Source organism: Molossus molossus, unplaced genomic scaffold (assembly GCF_014108415.1).
Source record: "Molossus molossus isolate mMolMol1 unplaced genomic scaffold, mMolMol1.p scaffold_m16_p_10, whole genome shotgun sequence".
In the NCBI taxonomy this organism is placed as follows: Eukaryota; Metazoa; Chordata; class Mammalia; order Chiroptera; family Molossidae; genus Molossus; species Molossus molossus.
The window spans coordinates 75,676,408-75,693,605 of NW_023425345.1; the positions used below are offsets into that span (position 1 = coordinate 75,676,408).

Sequence of the window (17,198 nt, forward strand, 5' to 3'; positions counted from 1 at the left end):
TGCAACTCAGCAAAAATTCCGAGTGCCCTCCAAATTCTGGTTTTCTTCACAGAGTTCAAGTGCAGCCTGCCTTCCCTCTGCTGTAGCCCCCAGGTGAGTGGCTGTGGCTATTTTAGTGCTCTGTCCTGGCTCTCTGCACTGTGAAGCAGGTCTAGTCTTTATTACCCAAGGGCGCTGCTCACAGCTATGACTTCTGCAGTTGGTGGGCTCCTAGCCCGCCACCCTCGAGCACCTCTGCAGATCCTACCAGTATCCTTAGTTATATGGTCCTGTCCTGCTGCTTTTCTCTGAGGATTTGTGTTTATTTTAGTTGTAATGTTCATTTGGTCCTGGGATATTGTCTGTGTAACCTCCATTCATTCCGCCTCCATTTTCACATCCTCTAGGCCTATCATGTGTGCAGTTGGGTCACACAGGCCTGTCTGCTGCCCCAGCACCTTGCCGGTCCTACAGGTAACTGGATTGCGCAGTCCCTTTGGGGACTGGGCTCTATGCCTATGTTATGGGCTGCAGGGTCACACCGGCCTCTCTGGTGTTTCAGCAGCCCACAGGTCCCAGGGATAACTGGATTGCACAGTCCCTGCTAGGTCGCACAGGCCTCTCTGGTGCTTCAACATCCTGCAGGTCCCTTGAGTAAATGGATGGCACAGTCCCTGCTGGGTTGCACTGGCCTCTCTGGTGCTGCAGCACCCCACAGATCCCCGGGTAACTAGATCACACTCTCTCTGCTGGGTCACACTGGTCTCTCTGGTGCTGTAGCACCTGGCAGGTCCCGCAGGTAACTGGATCCCAGAGTCCCTGCTGGGTTACACAGGCCTCTCTGATGCCCCCACACCCTGCAGGTCCCGTGGTGGGCAGCTGGATTGCACCAGTTTCTCTTGGGCTCCAGCTTGCCATTGCTCTTGTGAGCTACTGGACCACACAGGCCTCTGTGGAACCCCAGGTCCTGCTGCTGGTGGCTGGGGAGTGCTGCCGCCCCATGGGGCTCAACTGCAGCTCAGCTTTGGTTGTATTTTTTGGGGATGGGTCTCAGCTGCTGGTCTGTTGCCTGGGGATGGATGTCTGCTCCCCAGCCTCTTTGCTGGGGGTATATCTCAACTCTGATTGGGCTGCTACTATGGGAGATAGTGCTAGGCTCTGGGCTGTCTTTGGCTTCTGTGACCCACACCTTGGGAGCTCCTTTGCTGTGCACTGGTCTATGTTGACACAGAATATCCACTGGTCGGATGGTGCCAGGTGCGCTGGTGGGCGCAGGTGGCTGGATCCTAGCCGATCCCACTGCCTTCTCCCAGGGAAGACCCGGGATCTTCCAAAATGGTGGGACCTCCCTGCGACGCAGGGAGAAGGGCCCTGAAGGGTCGCTTACCTAGGTAGCTGGCTGCTCCAGTCTACAGCACAGGAACCTTCTGCTCTGAGTCTCTGCACTGCTGGGATTTGGTCGTCCACCTTTGCGTCCACTCACACTCTCTCACACCCTCACTCATTCTCTCACACACTCACCCTCCCTCAGGTTCCGCTTGCCGCCATCTTTTTCTCCTTTTTATTATTTTTAATTGATTTTTAGAGAGAGAGAGGGAGAGAGAATGAGAGAGAGAGAAACATCGATTTGTTGTTCCACTTATTTATGCATTCATTGGTTGATTCTAGTATGTTTCCTGACTGGGGATAAACCCACCACCTTGGCATATTTGGATGATGCTCTAACCAACTGGGCTACTCAGCCAGGGTTCTTCCTAATCATTTACTCCATACCAATTTTGTATAAAAATATAGGATTACAGACTCTGTCTTTAGGTATCAAAGGACAGGAAGAGATTAAACAAATAACATATATGCATAACCAATGGACACAGACAATAGTGAGGTAAAGGCCTGGGTGGGGGTAGGAGCAGGGTGGAGGGGTTCAATGGAAGAAAACCATGGATGCATCTATAATTCAATAATAAAGATAATTAAAAAAACTTAAAACATGTATAAAGTGCAGAGCCTAGTCATTCAGTTTATGAAGGTTTTCAGCACTGTGTGTTCTGGTAAGTGAACTCTGACATACTTTAGTAAACTACAGTTTGTGGACTCACACACACACATTTAAAAATAAATAGTTTATGCATCTAAAGTTTATACATGTAATACAATAAAATCTTGGGAATGTTTTGAAAGAATAGCTCTTAGAACTTTGTTTATTTTCAGTGCTTCCTTCTATAGGTAAAGTATATATTTAGATTACCTGTTGTCTAATTTCCTAATTAACACTAACTACATCCTATAAATTTTAAAGTAAGAATATTTTTATATAATTGCACACAGTACCATAATTATATTACTACCATATAATTATAAAATTTTACTGTTTTCTTAGTATTTGAGTATTATAACTTTATAATATTTATGTTTGTCTCGCATTTTTATATTATTGGTATTTTTAAACTTATCTTTATTGTTGAAAACATTACAGATGTCTCCTCCAGTTTCCTCCATTGACCCCCTCCTCCTCTCTCCTGCCCTTCTCCTGCCTTTGCCAGGCTATTGTCTGTGTCCACTGGTTATGTATATATGCATATGCATTCTTTGGTTTATCTCCTTCCACCCCCCACCCCCCTTCCCTTTGAGGTTCATCAGTCTAACAACAATTTGTACTTTTTATTCCCTTCACCATTTTTGTACATCCCCCTACCTCCCTCTCATCTGGCAACCAACAAAAAGCTCTCTGTATCTATGAGTCTGTTTCTGCTCTGCTTGTTCATTTTGTTTGTTGATTCCATTGTAAATAGATATGTATTTATTGCCACTTTATTGTTCATATTTTTTATCTTCTTCTTCAAGAAGATCCTTCAAAATTTCATATAATACTGGTTTGGTGGTGATGAACTCCTTTAGCTTTTTCTTGTCTGGAAAATTATTTATATATCCATAGATTCTAAATGATAGCTGAGTAGGAATGAGTAATCTTGGTTGTAAGTCCCTGCTTTTCATCACTTTGAATATCTTTTGCCACTCCCTTTTGGCCTGCAAAGTTTTTTTTTTTTTTTTTTGAGAAATCAGCTGACAGTCTTATGGGAGCTCCCTTGTAGGTAATTAACTGCTTTTCTCTTGATGCTTTTAAGATTCTCTCTTTGTCTTTAACCTTTTGCATTTTGATGATGATGTGTCTTGGTGTGGGCCTCTTTGGGTTCATCTTGTTTGGGCCTCTCTGTGATTACTGGACTTGTATATGTGGTTCCTTCACCAAGTTAGAGAAGTTTTTGGCCATTATTGTTTCAGATAGGTTTTCAGTTTCTTGCTCTCTCTCTTCTCCTTCTGGCATCCCCATGATGTGAATGTAGGTACATTTAAAGTTGTCACAGAGATTCCTTACACTATCCTTTTTTCTTTTTGAGGTTCTGAGTGGGTGTTTTTTTTCTTTCTTCTTTGTATTCCAAATTGATGGTTTCCTTCTTAGAACTTTGTTTATTTTCAGTGCTTCCTTCTATAGTTAAAGTATATATTTAGATTACCCGTTGCCTAATTTCCTAATTAACACTACATCCTATAAATTTTTTCTTCACCTACTCTACTATTGATTCCCTATAAATTATTCTTCATTTAGTTAATGCCTCCTTAATTTCTGACTGGTACTTTTTAAGGCTCTTGAGGTCCTCAATAAATTCCTTGGGTATCCTTATAACCAGTGTTTTGAACTCTGCATCTGTTAGATTGCTTACCTCCATTTCATTTTGTTTTTTTTCCCTAGAATTTTGTTCTGTTCTTTCATTTGGGTAATGTTTCTCTGTCTAGTCATTTGGCTGCCTCCCTGTGTTTATTTCTATGTATTAGGTAGAGTTTCTATGACTCCTAGGCTTTGTAGGGTAGGCTATTGTAGTAGGTGTTCTGTAGGGTCCAGTGGCACAGCCTCCCTGCTCACCCCAGCTGGGCCTTCGAGGTGCATCCCTAGTGAGGACGGTCCACCCCTCTGTTGTAATTGAGTCTTGATTGCTGTTGGCATGTCAATGGGAAGGATTTACTCAGGCTGATCAGCTGCAAGGACTGGCCGTGTCCACTGACCTATGACTACCTTTGAGGGTCAGGTGTGCAGGGGCCCACCACACACAGCAAGTCTTACCTCAGCAGTGCTCTGATACTCACTGAGTCTACTTCTTGAGTGTGTCACTTGTGGAGGTGGTTGAGTGGTGGTGCTTCAACGTGGCCTGAAGCTATCCACTGTTTGTGATGGCTCTAGGGCAAGGTCAGCTACTGTCTGTGTTCTACTTAGGCCACCAGACATAAGCTACAAAGAGTTCTGCAGATGGTTGCTTCATGGGTTGGGCTTGAAGATGCCTAGTCAAAGCCCAACTGTAAACCAAGGTTGGTTGCTTCTTGTGCCAGGCTTGGGACCACTTAGCAAGAGGTATGGGGCTCCCTGAGGCCAGATGCTGCTTGTTTGAGAGAATTTAGAAAAACCCGGAGCAGGATCCAAGATAGGCCAATTCTATGGTAAAGCCACTGGAAACAGCGTGGGTGGCCCAGAAAGTTGGGTGGAGCATGCTAAGGAGGGGCAAACAGTGTGAGTCAGGTTGGTGGAGTTCCAGATATGGGGCATGTCTGGATGCTCTGTGGAGGAAGGGCTCACCAAAGGAACAACGGCCTCCTCCAGAAGAAAGCTGCTACTCCAGCTCTCAGCCCAATGCCAAATAACTCAGTTCTTCCCTGTATGTCTCTGGTGTGTTTCAAGCTGCCTCCCTTGTGCTGGAGCTCAGAGGGAGCGAATCTGAGTAAGTCTGTGCATGGGCCTTTTAAGAGGAACTGCCTGGGACTCAAGAAGCCTCAGTCTCCCTTTGCCTCAGTTTCCGCTGGTTTTACAGCCAGAAGTCATGGGGACTTCTCTTCCTGGCACTGGAACTTTGAGCTGGGAGCCTCCTGTGGGACTGGGACCCCTCACTGCTCAGGGAAGACTTTCCCAGCCGAGGTATCCTCCTGATTTTTATCGGCCACATGTGGGTGTGGGACCAGCCCGTCTGCGCCTCCGCCCCTCTTACCAGTTTTGATGTGACTTCTTCTTTAATTTTGAAGTTGTAAGACTTCCATTTAGCTTGGTTTCAGACAGTTCTGAATGATGGCTGTTCTGTAGTTTAGTTATAATTTTGATGTGGTTGTGGGAGGAGGTGAGTACTCTATTTACCTATACCACCATCTTGACCGTGAGTCTTTATAATATTATAATTGCAAAAGTTTTTTTCTTTTTAGTAATTAGGATTTGCATCAACCACTATTTTCTTTATTTTTGTTAATTTTCATATTGTGTTTATCTTCTTATATTCTCAGTCCTACTAATTAAATAGAGTGATTGTTTGAAAATAGCAAAGGCAAGTGATTTGTCTTTGAACTTCCCTATTCTATTTGAGTACTAATAAAATGTGTTCTCTGGTCCTTATGTTCATGTTAAATAGGTGTGTAAAATTTTTTCATTAATATTCACTAACTTCAATGACTGAGTTTTTATGATTTCCCACTCTCTATTTTCTGATAATATGATATATTTAATAATAGTCACTGCTTGTAGTATGAAAGTAGCCATTCCTAATAACCTTTTTTATAGCACTAACAAGAGATCAGCCTACCCAATAGCTGCAGCCTCTCGTAATTCAAGTTTATTGTTTAATAAGAGGTATGTAACCCAAAAAGATATAGATAAATATTTCTGGTGGAGCAGAGTTGGTGGGAAAGTAACCAGATAGCTCCAAATAATCCATTTTCATATTAGGAGATAATTGTGTTTTTCCCTATACAGCTATTCCCCCCCCCCATACAGATTGTGAATATCAGATTCAATAGAATGAGGAAATAAGAGTATAGAGGAAACAAAGCCCATTGCTAGATGTGATCATAAAGCATAGTTTCTAAGGCTTGACATTAAGTTCCATTCCACTCATTAAATCTGGTTTGGTGCATTTTATTTTGCATCATTTATTTTGATGTAGGATTTAAACAGGTTATTTAGAGCTTGGTATTTATCTTTTGAAAGTAAAGACCAATACTTATTTAAAGTCACACCTCACAATCACTTTATGTTTTAAATGTGTGAAATAGATGGGTATATGGACTTGGGAAAATTACAGAAAATAAAACAGGTAAAGAATACAGAGAAATACATTTGAATATAGAAAAATGAAATTTACAAAAGCTATAAAATGATTTTCAAGTCTCTGACCACCTAATATAATTTAAATTCTCCCCCTATTTTCTTAATGTATTTCAGTTTTATTTTTCATAGCATTTTCCACCAACTATTAAAGTACTAGGTAATTTATTTTTCTGTTATGTTGACTTTTTAATTTATGTTTCCTCACAATTGCTCACACTTTTACATGCTGTATTCCCTTGTGTATATCTACCACCTAGAACAATGGTTTGTATTTGTGTGTGGTTTATTTGTGGTTTCAGTTACAGATTTTATCATGTAGTGTTTGATCTTTTTGGTGAAATCCCTAAAGGCCTGTTTCACCTGCTGGTTCCTTAAGGTATAAATAAAAGGATTCAGCAAGGGAGCAACAGTGGGTTTAAGTACTGCTACCCCTTTGCTTAAACATCTTTTTCAGATATTTTTACATTCATGAAAATGCAACTCCCATAAGAAATGGAAACCACAATTGTATGGGAGGCACAAGTGGAAATGGCCTTTTCCCCTTGCTGGGCAGAGGGGATCTTCAAAATTGTTCAAAGGATGAGTATGTAAGAGAATCACCAAGGCCAAAGTTACCATGAATGTGACTACTGCTAAGAAAAATGCCGGTAACTCTAGAAACTCAGTGTCTGTGCAAGCAATCGGCAGCATAGAAGAAAGGTAGTCAATATGGTCAAGTCACAGAAATCCAGTTGGAGGCCCATAATCACAGAGGTACAGATAATGAGGAAACCAGCCTGCCAGGAGCTGGTTGCAAACTTTGTTACTCATGATAGTTGTGAGGTTTGCAGATAGCCACATAGTGATCATAGGACATTACAGCCAGAAGAAAAAACTGCGGAGCCCAGAAAGATTAAAAAACAAAAAATGCTTGTGTCACATGAGCATTATAGAAAATGGTTGTGTGTCCTATAGTGATGCAGACCAGAAACCTGGGAATATAGATTGTTTTGAATTAAATTTCTAAGAAAAAGAAACTCCTGAGAAAGAAGTACATGGGAATCTTCAAACTAACATTTGATAGTGTTAACATGATGATTGATGGTCAGGTTTCCAGTTACATTCAGTAAGTATGTAAAAAGAATATCACAGCTTGTAACTCTGTCATCCATAAGTCCTGGAAGAATGAATTCTCCAAGTGATGTCTTAATTTGGCATGGGTAAACTCTAAATTCTTAGGTCTATAGGTTAAAATAATCATGGATGTCAACTTCTGATATGATTTAAAATGCATTTGTAGTGTTCTTATTCTGCACAAAGAACAAGTAAAACATGCATTAACAAAAAGTTACAACATAGTTATTTATCAAAATTGCCAACTCATACCAATAATTTCCTTTTATTACTTAAAAATCTTAGAATTTAATCACAGCTCTTATACTTCTGTTATATATTTTTGATTACTTAACACAGAGAAAGTTGTTGTTTTAAAGTAAAAAATGGGTAATAATAATAAATACTTAGTTTACTTCTTTGTGGAAGTAATTCATTTGGGAAGACTAAGCAAGTTATTAAAGCACGTAGTATTTTTAGAAGCTTAATATCCATAAAATCCTTTTTGCTAATTTTGCCAGTGGGAAACTTATTATTGAGTCAAAATGCAATCTTTTTCTAAATATGTCTTGGTTTCTATTTATGGTAAAAATGAAGCAGAAAATACTTATACCTATGGGAAATTCATTGAAATACATTCCCATTTGCTTTTAGTCAAAATTGACCCTATTTGCTTCTTTTTGACTAACATTTGCACAACACAATGCCAGACCTTATTACTAAACATTTTAATGTAAAATTCAATTTTAAGTTTTTAAATATATTCAGTCATATAAACAATAAAAGAAATCAGAATAGTCCCTGTAAGATTAAATAATTATTTTAGAAAGTTGTTACATGACAGCCTTTATCAAGCTCAGCTTGCCAAAATAATAATTAGATTAATTTTCTGTTTACCAAACTGTAGTCTTAGATGATGTGATGAAGAAAGGAAATACATTGGAAGGAAGAAAATAATAACAGCAATAATTAATTTTATAAGAAAATACAGTGAGTTTTATTATTGTTATTATTGTTATATTCATTATTATTTATATCATACTAAAGATTTAAATAGCCTTTAACTTGTGTCCCAGTTAAGAGTCTCCTTTTGCAAATGAGGAAACTGAGGTACTGAAGGATTACATAACTTTTCCAAAGTTACATAAGCAGTATATGTAGATAGGTTAGCATTCAGGTCTATCTTCTACTGCAATATTCTTAGTGCTTAACACATTTTCTGATTCAATTTTATTTGATTAATTAAAGAATAAATGGTGATTGAATAATGTATATGTAACCCAGATTAGAACTGTTCCCCAAATCCAGAGATTTCTTTAGCTATATAGGCTTAACTCTGCATTCGTGAATCAATTATTCTGAATTAGTCAATCCTGACATAAGGATACCAGAAGCAGTGTGCATCAACAAAATGGGAACTTTAGGTAAATTTTGGAAGGTATAGGTTTGGCAAATAATTCGAGAATTGACAAAATGCCCTATGATGCATTTCAAAATTGTTGAAATGCATCATAAGAGAAATTGTTGATCTATGCTTTAGAAAGATAAATGAACAAGATGAATAAAGATAAAATAGACTTACTTTTATGATAATCCCTGGTGGAATCAAGCAATAGTTTATACTTAAATATTTTTCTGATTACATATTTATAATAAGAGAAACACTTTTAGATAGAAAATGATTCCTTAATACTTACATATTTTATAAAACTAATTCACTTTTGTACACTTGGTATTTTAAATTTAAAGATTTTGTTCAGAATCCTCCTTGTCCTAAACTATCCATATCTCAATCAAAAAGTCAATATGTGAAGATGAGAAAATATAATGAGCATATTTCCAAAAATATTTTGTTTTGGAATTTATCATGTATTTTATGATTTTTTTTGATATTGGTTAATAGGTTTTCAAAAAATCTTATACCCAAAAGAAACAGTCACACTTTATGTAGTTTTGAGTATAATATTATAGAAGAGTTTGTTTTTAAGGAAACATTATAGAAATCTCTTTGGAGACAGAAAAATTAATGCAGCTATAATGCAATTAATTTTGGCAACACTTTAAAAAAATTAATTAATTTATTTTTGTTACAGATGTTTCCCCTTTTTGCCCCACTGTTGGCAACACTTTTTACTGGGTTCCCTTGGAAGCCATTAAGTATTGGAGGAATATAGAATTCTACCTAAAATATTAGAATTTGCAAGAAGGAGAGGGAATGACTGATGAAAAAATTATCACTTCCTTGAGCATTTTTCAAATATTTCCTCTGATTATTATTTTAAAGAAGAGAGACTCTCCTTGGCTCTCTTGTAAATATCAATGAGAAAACATAAATTAGGAGGTAATATTTTTTAAATTCATCTTTATTGTTGAATGTATGACAGATGTCCCCCCTTTTTTTCCCATTAACCCCCTCCTTCCCAATCCCGCCCTCCTCTAGCCTTCAACACACTGTTGTCAGTATCTATTGTTTATGCGTACATGCATAGAAGTTCTTTGGTTTATCTCATTCCGCCCTCCTTCCCCCCTTCCCTTTGAGGTTTATCAGTCTAACAACCAATTTGTACTTCTTAATTCCTTCATCTTTTTCACCCATTCCCCCAGACCCCCCCCCCCCCCCGGTCCGGCAAGCAACAAAAAGTTCTCAGTATCTATGAGTCTGTTTTTGTTCTGCTTGCTCATTTTGTTTGTAGATTCAATTGTTGATAGAAATGTATTATTTGCCATTTTATTGTTCATATTTTTGTTCTTCTTCTCCTTCAAGAAGATCCTTCAACATTTCATATAATACTGGTTTGGTGGTAATGAACTCCTTTAGATTTTTCTTGTCTGGGAAACGATATGTCCATCGATTCTAAATGATAGCTTTGCAGGATAGAGTAGTCTTGGTTGTAGGTTATTGCTTTTCATCACCTTGAGTATCTCTTGCCACTCCTTTCTGGCTGGCAAAGTTTCTTTTGAAAAATTGTCTGACAGTCTTATGGGAGCTCCTTTGTAGGTTATAGACTGCTTTTCTCTTACTGCTTTTAAGATTCCCTCTTTGTATTTAACCTTTGGAATTTTGATGATGATGTATCTTGGTGTGGACCTCTTTGGGTTCTTCTTGTTTGGGACTCTTTGTGCTTCCTAGACTTGTATGTCTGTTTCCTTCACCAAGTTAGGGAAGTTTTCTGTAATTATTGTTTCAAATAGGTTTTCAATTTCTTATTCTGTCTCTTCTCCTTCTGGCACCCCAATGATACAAATGGTGGCATGCCTGAAGTTGTCCCAGAGGCTCCTTACACTATCCTCATTTTTTGGATTTGTTTTTCTTTTTGCTGTTCTGGTTGGATGTTTTTTACTTCCTTATATTCCAAATTGATGGTATGCTTCTTGACTTTACCTACTCTACTGTTGATTCCCTGTAAATTATTCTTTATTTTAGTTAGTGCATCCTTCATTTCTGACTGGTCCTTTTTTATGTTGTTGATGTTCTTACTAAGTTCCTTGGAGGTCTCCTTAAGTCCCTTGAAGGTCTCACTAAGTTCCTTGAATGTCTCACCAAGTTCCTTGAGCAACCTTATAATTTATTTTCTGAACTCTGCATCTGATTGATTGCTTATCTCCATTTTGTTTAATTCTTTTCCTGGAGTTTTGGTCTTTTTTTTTTCATTTGGGACATGTTTCTTTATGTCTTTATTTTGGCTGCTTCCCTGTAATAATTTCTATGTATTAGGTAGAGTTGCTATGTCTCCTAGGCTTCGTAGGGTGGCCTATTGTTGTAGGTGTCCTGTAGGATCCAGTGGCAAAGTCTCCCTGATCCCCCTAGCTGGGCCCTTGAGGTGCACTCTTAGTGTGGACTGTACATCCTTCTGTTGTAATTGAGTCTTGATTGCTGTTGGCACGTCAATGGGAGGGATTTAATGAGGCTGATCAGCTGCAAGGATTGGCTGTGCCCACTGACCTCTGGCCTCTGACTACCTTGGAGGATCAGCTGTGTAGGGGCTCACCACACAGAGCAAGACTTACTTCATCAGGGCTCTGGTACCCAGTGAGTTCACTCATTGAGTGTGTCACTTGTGGAGGTGGTTGGGTGGTGGTGTTTTGATGTGGTCTGGAGCTGTCCACTGGGTGTTCTGACTCTGAAACAAGGTCAGCCACTGCCTGTGTTCTATGCAGGGCCACCAGGCTTAAGCTACAATGTGATCTGACCGTCGCTGCTTTTTGTGCTGGGCTTGGAGGTACCCAGGAAAAGCCAAGTTGTGAACCAAGGCTGGCTGCTTCTAGTCCAGGCCTGGGGCCACTTATTGAGCAGAATGGGACTCGCTAAGACCAGATGCTGCTTGTTTGAGAGATTTTAGGAAACTCTGAAGCAGGATTGAAGACAGGCCAATCCTATTGTAAAGCCTTTAGAAACAGCTTGGGTGGACCCAAAAGTTGGGTGGGGCAGGGCCTGAGGAAATCACAAAGGCGGGGCAAACAATGTGAACCAGGTTGCTGGAGTCCCAGATATGGTGGCCCTGTGCCTGCCCCAGGCAAGGGCTCACCAAAGGAACATCAGCCTCCCCCAGCAAGTCTGTCCAGAAGAAAGCCGCCTCTCCAGCTTTTGTCCTGAGGTCAAACAGCTCAGCTCTTCCCTGTATATCTCTGGCTCCCCTCAAGCTATCTCCCCTACAAGCTTACAGGGAGCACTTTCGAGTAAGTCAGTGTGCAGGCCCTTTAAGAACAACTGTGTGGGGGTCAGCAGCCGCAGCCTCCCTCTGCTTCAGTTCCCGCTGGTTTTTCGAGCCACAAGTGATGGAGACTTCTCTTCCTGGCACTGAAACTCTGAGTTCAGTGCCTGGTGTGGGAGGGGAACCCCTCACCACTCAGGAGGACCTTCCCAGCCCAAGGTATCTTCCTGATTTTTATCCGCCACACGTGGGTGAGGGACCAGCCTATCTGTGCCTCCGCCCCTCCTACCAGTATTGATGGATGTGGCTGCTTCTGTTTCTTTAATTTCGTAGTTGTAGGACTTGCATTCAGCTTGACGTCAGGCAGTTCTGAATGATGGTTGCATTGCAGATTAGTTATAATTTTGATGTGGTTGTAGGAGGAGGCAAGTGCTGTGTTTATCTACACCACCATCTTTACTGGAAGTAGGAGGTAATATTTAATGGACACCTAAAAGAAATTCCCAACTAGGTGATTATATAGCACAAACAAAGACGAAGAAGTATACTTTTGAGTATAGCTGAGATTCTCTTTGTAGAAGACCATGCATCTTTAGTGATTTAGCAAAGTATTACAAATTTCTTGAAATAAATACTTGCATATTTATATTTTGATAGAATAGATAAAATGTGTGACCCAAGATTGGGTAATTTATACTTTAATTTTAGTTACGTCATTAGCATAATGGATTTTAGGCTTTGATTAATGGTGTCATGGATTGACTACCTGACCACGTGGTCTATCCTCTACCATGATAAGTTAAAATAATAGCTTTTAGCTTGTATAATTGAAGCATTTATAGGGCAGAAGGTAATGATTATGGTAAACAGTGCTCTCATTATATCAGGCAGTGCTAGAGACAAGAGAAAGCCTAATAGCATCAGTCTATCTGGAGAATTTATCTCACTCTTCTGCCAACATTAGCCAGGAAAGTCTGATCTTTGAACAGTGAATATACTCAGTATATTCAACTCAATTTGAATTTTTTTGCTTTCTTTCTTTTTTTTTTTGTTTTATCCTCACCCGAGGACATTTTTCCATTTTTTGTTGAGATAGAGTGGGAGGGAGGGAGGGAGAGAGAGAGAGAAAGAGAGAGAGAGAGAGAGAGAGAGAGAGAGAGAGAGAGAGAGAGATATCAATGTGAAAGGGACACATCGAGTGGTTGCCACCCGCATGACCCAACCAGGACCGGGGACAAAGTGCAACCGAGGTACGTGCCCTTAGCAGGAATTGAACCCCAGTCTCTCTGGACCATAGGCTGATGCTCTAACCGCTGAACCAAACCGACCAGGGCACTTACTTTCTTTTTTTTTTTAAGTTTTATTTCATTGATTGATTTTTAATTAAGTATATTGGGGGTGACATTTGTTGATAAAATTATATAGGTTTTACATTTCTATGATATATCACCTGTATATTACATAGTGTGTTTACCACTCAAAGTCACATCTTTTGTGACCATAAGTAGTCATGATTGGTTTCATTAATTTTTAAATTTAGTTTCTTGATTTCCAATTCATTGACTTACACATTGATTTTTATTATTCCTTTTCATATTTTGTGAGATACTGGAAAAAATGAGTATTCTGTTGATGTTGGGTGGAATATTCTAAATATATCAATTAGATTAATTTGGTTCATAATGTTGTGGAAGTCTTCCATATCCTTACCTGTTTTTTGTTTTTTTTCCCCAAAAATTTGTTCTATAAGTAATTTAGTGTATTGAAACATCTAACTGTACTTGTTCATTTGAGAGCTAAATTCAACTACATAGTGTTAAGTTCAACTACATTTGTCAAACTGGTCGAATTGTAAACATAGGTTGGTTTTGCATATGTAATTAATAAAAATCAATGAAATAGTTCTGTGAAAATCTATTGGGTATATAGAATTTCCAATAAAGTTTATTGTACATTTTATTATTTGTAAATTATATTTATAAAATTTATAATATGTCTATGTATTTTTTTCTGATAACTGGTTGTTAAACACTTACTAGCACACTATTTCTCTCTGCCCATATACATTGAAGAACCTGGACTTGATTGAGTACTAGATTGCTTGAGTAATGTCTCTATCAATAGATGCAAAGCAAGTATTTGGACTTATGTAGAAGCCCCAAAGCAACAACTGGAAAAATGAAAAGCCTTGTAATGCAAAGAGAGAAAAAACCCATAATTCTGGAATAACAAGAAAATACACTATATACTGCCTAATAAGAGAGTCCATTATACTTATCAATTCTCACTGAAGTTACTATCAAATTGAGCAAAAACACTTTGTACAAACAGATGTATCAAGTGTTCTTGTTAAGAAAAATATAAATATTATATTGATATTTTAGACATTATTACTCTCCAATACTTTGTTAATTTTTACCTGTTTTTGATGAAGTGTAACTCAGTTTCTGTAAGCACTTGTCAGAAGACATCATATTTTAAAAGTAAAAAGAGAGAATCCAAGCACTGAGAACTTAAATGAATATTAAGGAAGAGTGTCCTGATGGTAAATTAAATGATCTTATATATTCCATGCATATCTTGTGAAAGAAGATAGGAAAGAAGCAAATGGATGAATATTAAATGCAGTTTTATTCTTTTATTTTTATTTATTTATTTATTTTTTTAATCCTCACCCGAGGACATTTTTCCATTTTTCACTCAGATAGAGCGGGAAGGAGAGAGAGGAAGAGAGAGAAACATCGATGTGAAAGGGACACATCAAGTGGCCGCCACCCACACGACCCAACCAGGGCCGGGGACAAACTGCAGCCAAGGTACATGCCCTTAGCAGGAACCGAACCTGGGTCTCTGTAGACCGCAGGCTGATGCTCTAACCGCTGAGCCAAACCGGCCAGGGCCAGTTTTATTCTTTTAAGTGTAGAACTATAATTAAGAAATTTGTATAAGAAAGATGTTTGTCAAGATTTGAACAGAGCAAACACACTTAAATCCACATCCTCTAATGTCCACAAAAATTCTGAAAGAAATATATAATTAAACCATGCAAACACTGACAAATATTTTAGGGTATCATTGGTATACCAGAAAACATAAGAACTATCTAGGAGATAGAAAGCGTATGGTTTTAATTGCCAAAAAGTCAAAAGGGAGGATATCGGATCTTAGGAAACTAAAGACATTCCAGGTTATTTCCAGGGGAATCTCAGATGAACTACAGGCACAGCATCAATAAATTAAAAGCGAATAATGGGCTAGAAGCAATCATCAGTGTAGTTTATTAAAGATGCTTTGTGGTGAGAGTATTGGAGTCTTACAGAAACTTTGAAATTTGATCCAGAAAAAGCATTCAGAAAGATATGTTATAATCTTAAAAGATGCAATTGACAATGAAGATATTAATACCTATGTTCCAAGTAGCATAGATAAACATTTATAATGTAAAAGCCACAGGAGATACAAGGACAAATATAAGGACATTAGAAGAAGGAGACTTTACCTACAAAAAAATCTTATTTTAATTCTCTCTGCCTATCCACTAGAAGAAATATTTTTTTTAGAATTCCTTGATGATAACTTGTATTTGGCTTTTGATTAGTGTCCAAAGGGAAAGTTCTTCAATGATTTTAAAAATTAAGTTCTAGCTTAATTTTATTTTTAAATGTCATTCTCATCTATGTAACATCAAATTACTCATGCTCAGAAAATTTTCTGGGCATGTATATTTAAAAAGATAGTTGAGTCAAGTGAGGCCAAAATGATATAAATAGAGAATAAAACTTGAAGGAAAAAGAACTAGTATATAGTAGTAGATGGAGACATATACTAATATTAATATTTTGTTAGGCATAAGCTTCCATTTAAATAAAGTTCAGACCATAAATTTCTTTATGAAGAAAATTTATTTGAGAGGCATTTTCTGACCATGTTCTTAAAGGACTGCTTTACCTGCTGGTTTCTTAAGGAGTAAATAAATGGATTTAGCATTGGAGCAACAGAGGTGTTGAGCACTGCTATACCCTTGGTCAAAGCCACTCCGTCTTTTGCTGAAGTTTTGACATACATGAAAATGCAACTTCCATAAGAAATAGAGACAACAATCATGTGTGAGGAGCAAGTGGAAAAAGCCTTTTTTCTTTGCTCAGCAGAGGGAATTCTCAGAACTGTTTTAAGGATGAAAACATAGGAAAGAATCACTAATATTAAGGTTAACATGAGCGTAAATAGTGCCAGAAAAAATGCTATGAGCTCTAGGAATGCTGTGTCTGTGCAGGAGATCAATAGCATAGGAGAAGAGTCACAGGTGAAGTGGTCAATAATGTTGGAGTCACAGAAATCCAGTTGAAGTCCCATGATAACAGGTGGAAAGATAATGAGAAATCCAGCTAGCCAAGAGCTAATTACAAGCTGGTTGCAGATTCTGCTATTCATTATTACTGTGTAATGCAGTGGCTTACAGATAGCCACATACCGATCATAGGACATAACAGTCAAAAGGAAAAATTCTGTTGCACCAAGGAGAATGAGGAAAAATACCTGGGCCATGCAAGAATTATAGGAAATGGTCATATCCCCTGTTAGAATGCTGACCAGAAATCTAGGAATACAAACTGTTGTAAATAAGATTTCTAGAAAAGAGAAATTCCTTAGGAAAAAATACATGGGGGTTTTGAGGTGCGGATCTATCAAAGTAAGGCTGATAATTGTCATGTTTCCAGTTATACTCAGTATATACGTGAAAAAAAGAAATAGAAAAATCAAAACATTTAGCTCTGGATCATCTGTTAATCCCAGAAGAATGAACTCTTTCGCAGATGTTTGATTTTTCATTTCGTATTGCTTATTTTCTCCACATCTGTAAATGCAAAGAAAAAACAATGATTTAGTGAGTACAGAATTAATTTTTTAAAAATCATCTCTTCTGGCTTATGAAATATATAATATAATAGGCCAATAAATTAGATACCAAGTTTTACTGAATTCTGAAAATATATGTGAGCCAGGACAAAGAAAGTTATACCTAGTATCTATCTTGTAGATCACTAGTCATTTAATATTAAGTGAGTTATTTGATAGGTCTAATAAAAACATCTTACAAGAAAAATTTACTTAGAAAATGTGTTTTACTTAATTTTAAAAATTTGATCATGTGTGTATGAAAATTAGGTATAAAATGTAAACTATTATTTTATTTTTATTAGAATATTTTACCAATGACAGCATGTTAATGATTCTTTGAAAATGAAACATTGTGAAATTTGTTTTTTAGATAATTTGTCCCACAATTTTCTAAGGGTGTTTCATGTCAGCCCTGCCTATATAGAGAATTAATAACT

The 17,198-nt window shown here is 37.9% G+C and overlaps 1 protein-coding gene and 1 pseudogene across 1 annotated transcript; both read right to left on the reverse strand.

Annotated features, from left to right (window-relative positions):
• Positions 1 to 6,364: 6,364 nt before the first annotated feature.
• Positions 6,365 to 7,269, reverse strand: LOC118623759 (annotated as a pseudogene).
• An 8,481-nt stretch (positions 7,270 to 15,750) lies between these two features.
• LOC118623760 (olfactory receptor 6C76-like) lies at positions 15,751 to 16,692 on the reverse strand. The gene has a single exon (XM_036251539.1). It carries the CDS (start codon positions 16,690 to 16,692, stop codon positions 15,751 to 15,753), a length of 942 nt encoding a protein of 313 aa, XP_036107432.1.
• Positions 16,693 to 17,198: the final 506 nt, after the last annotated feature.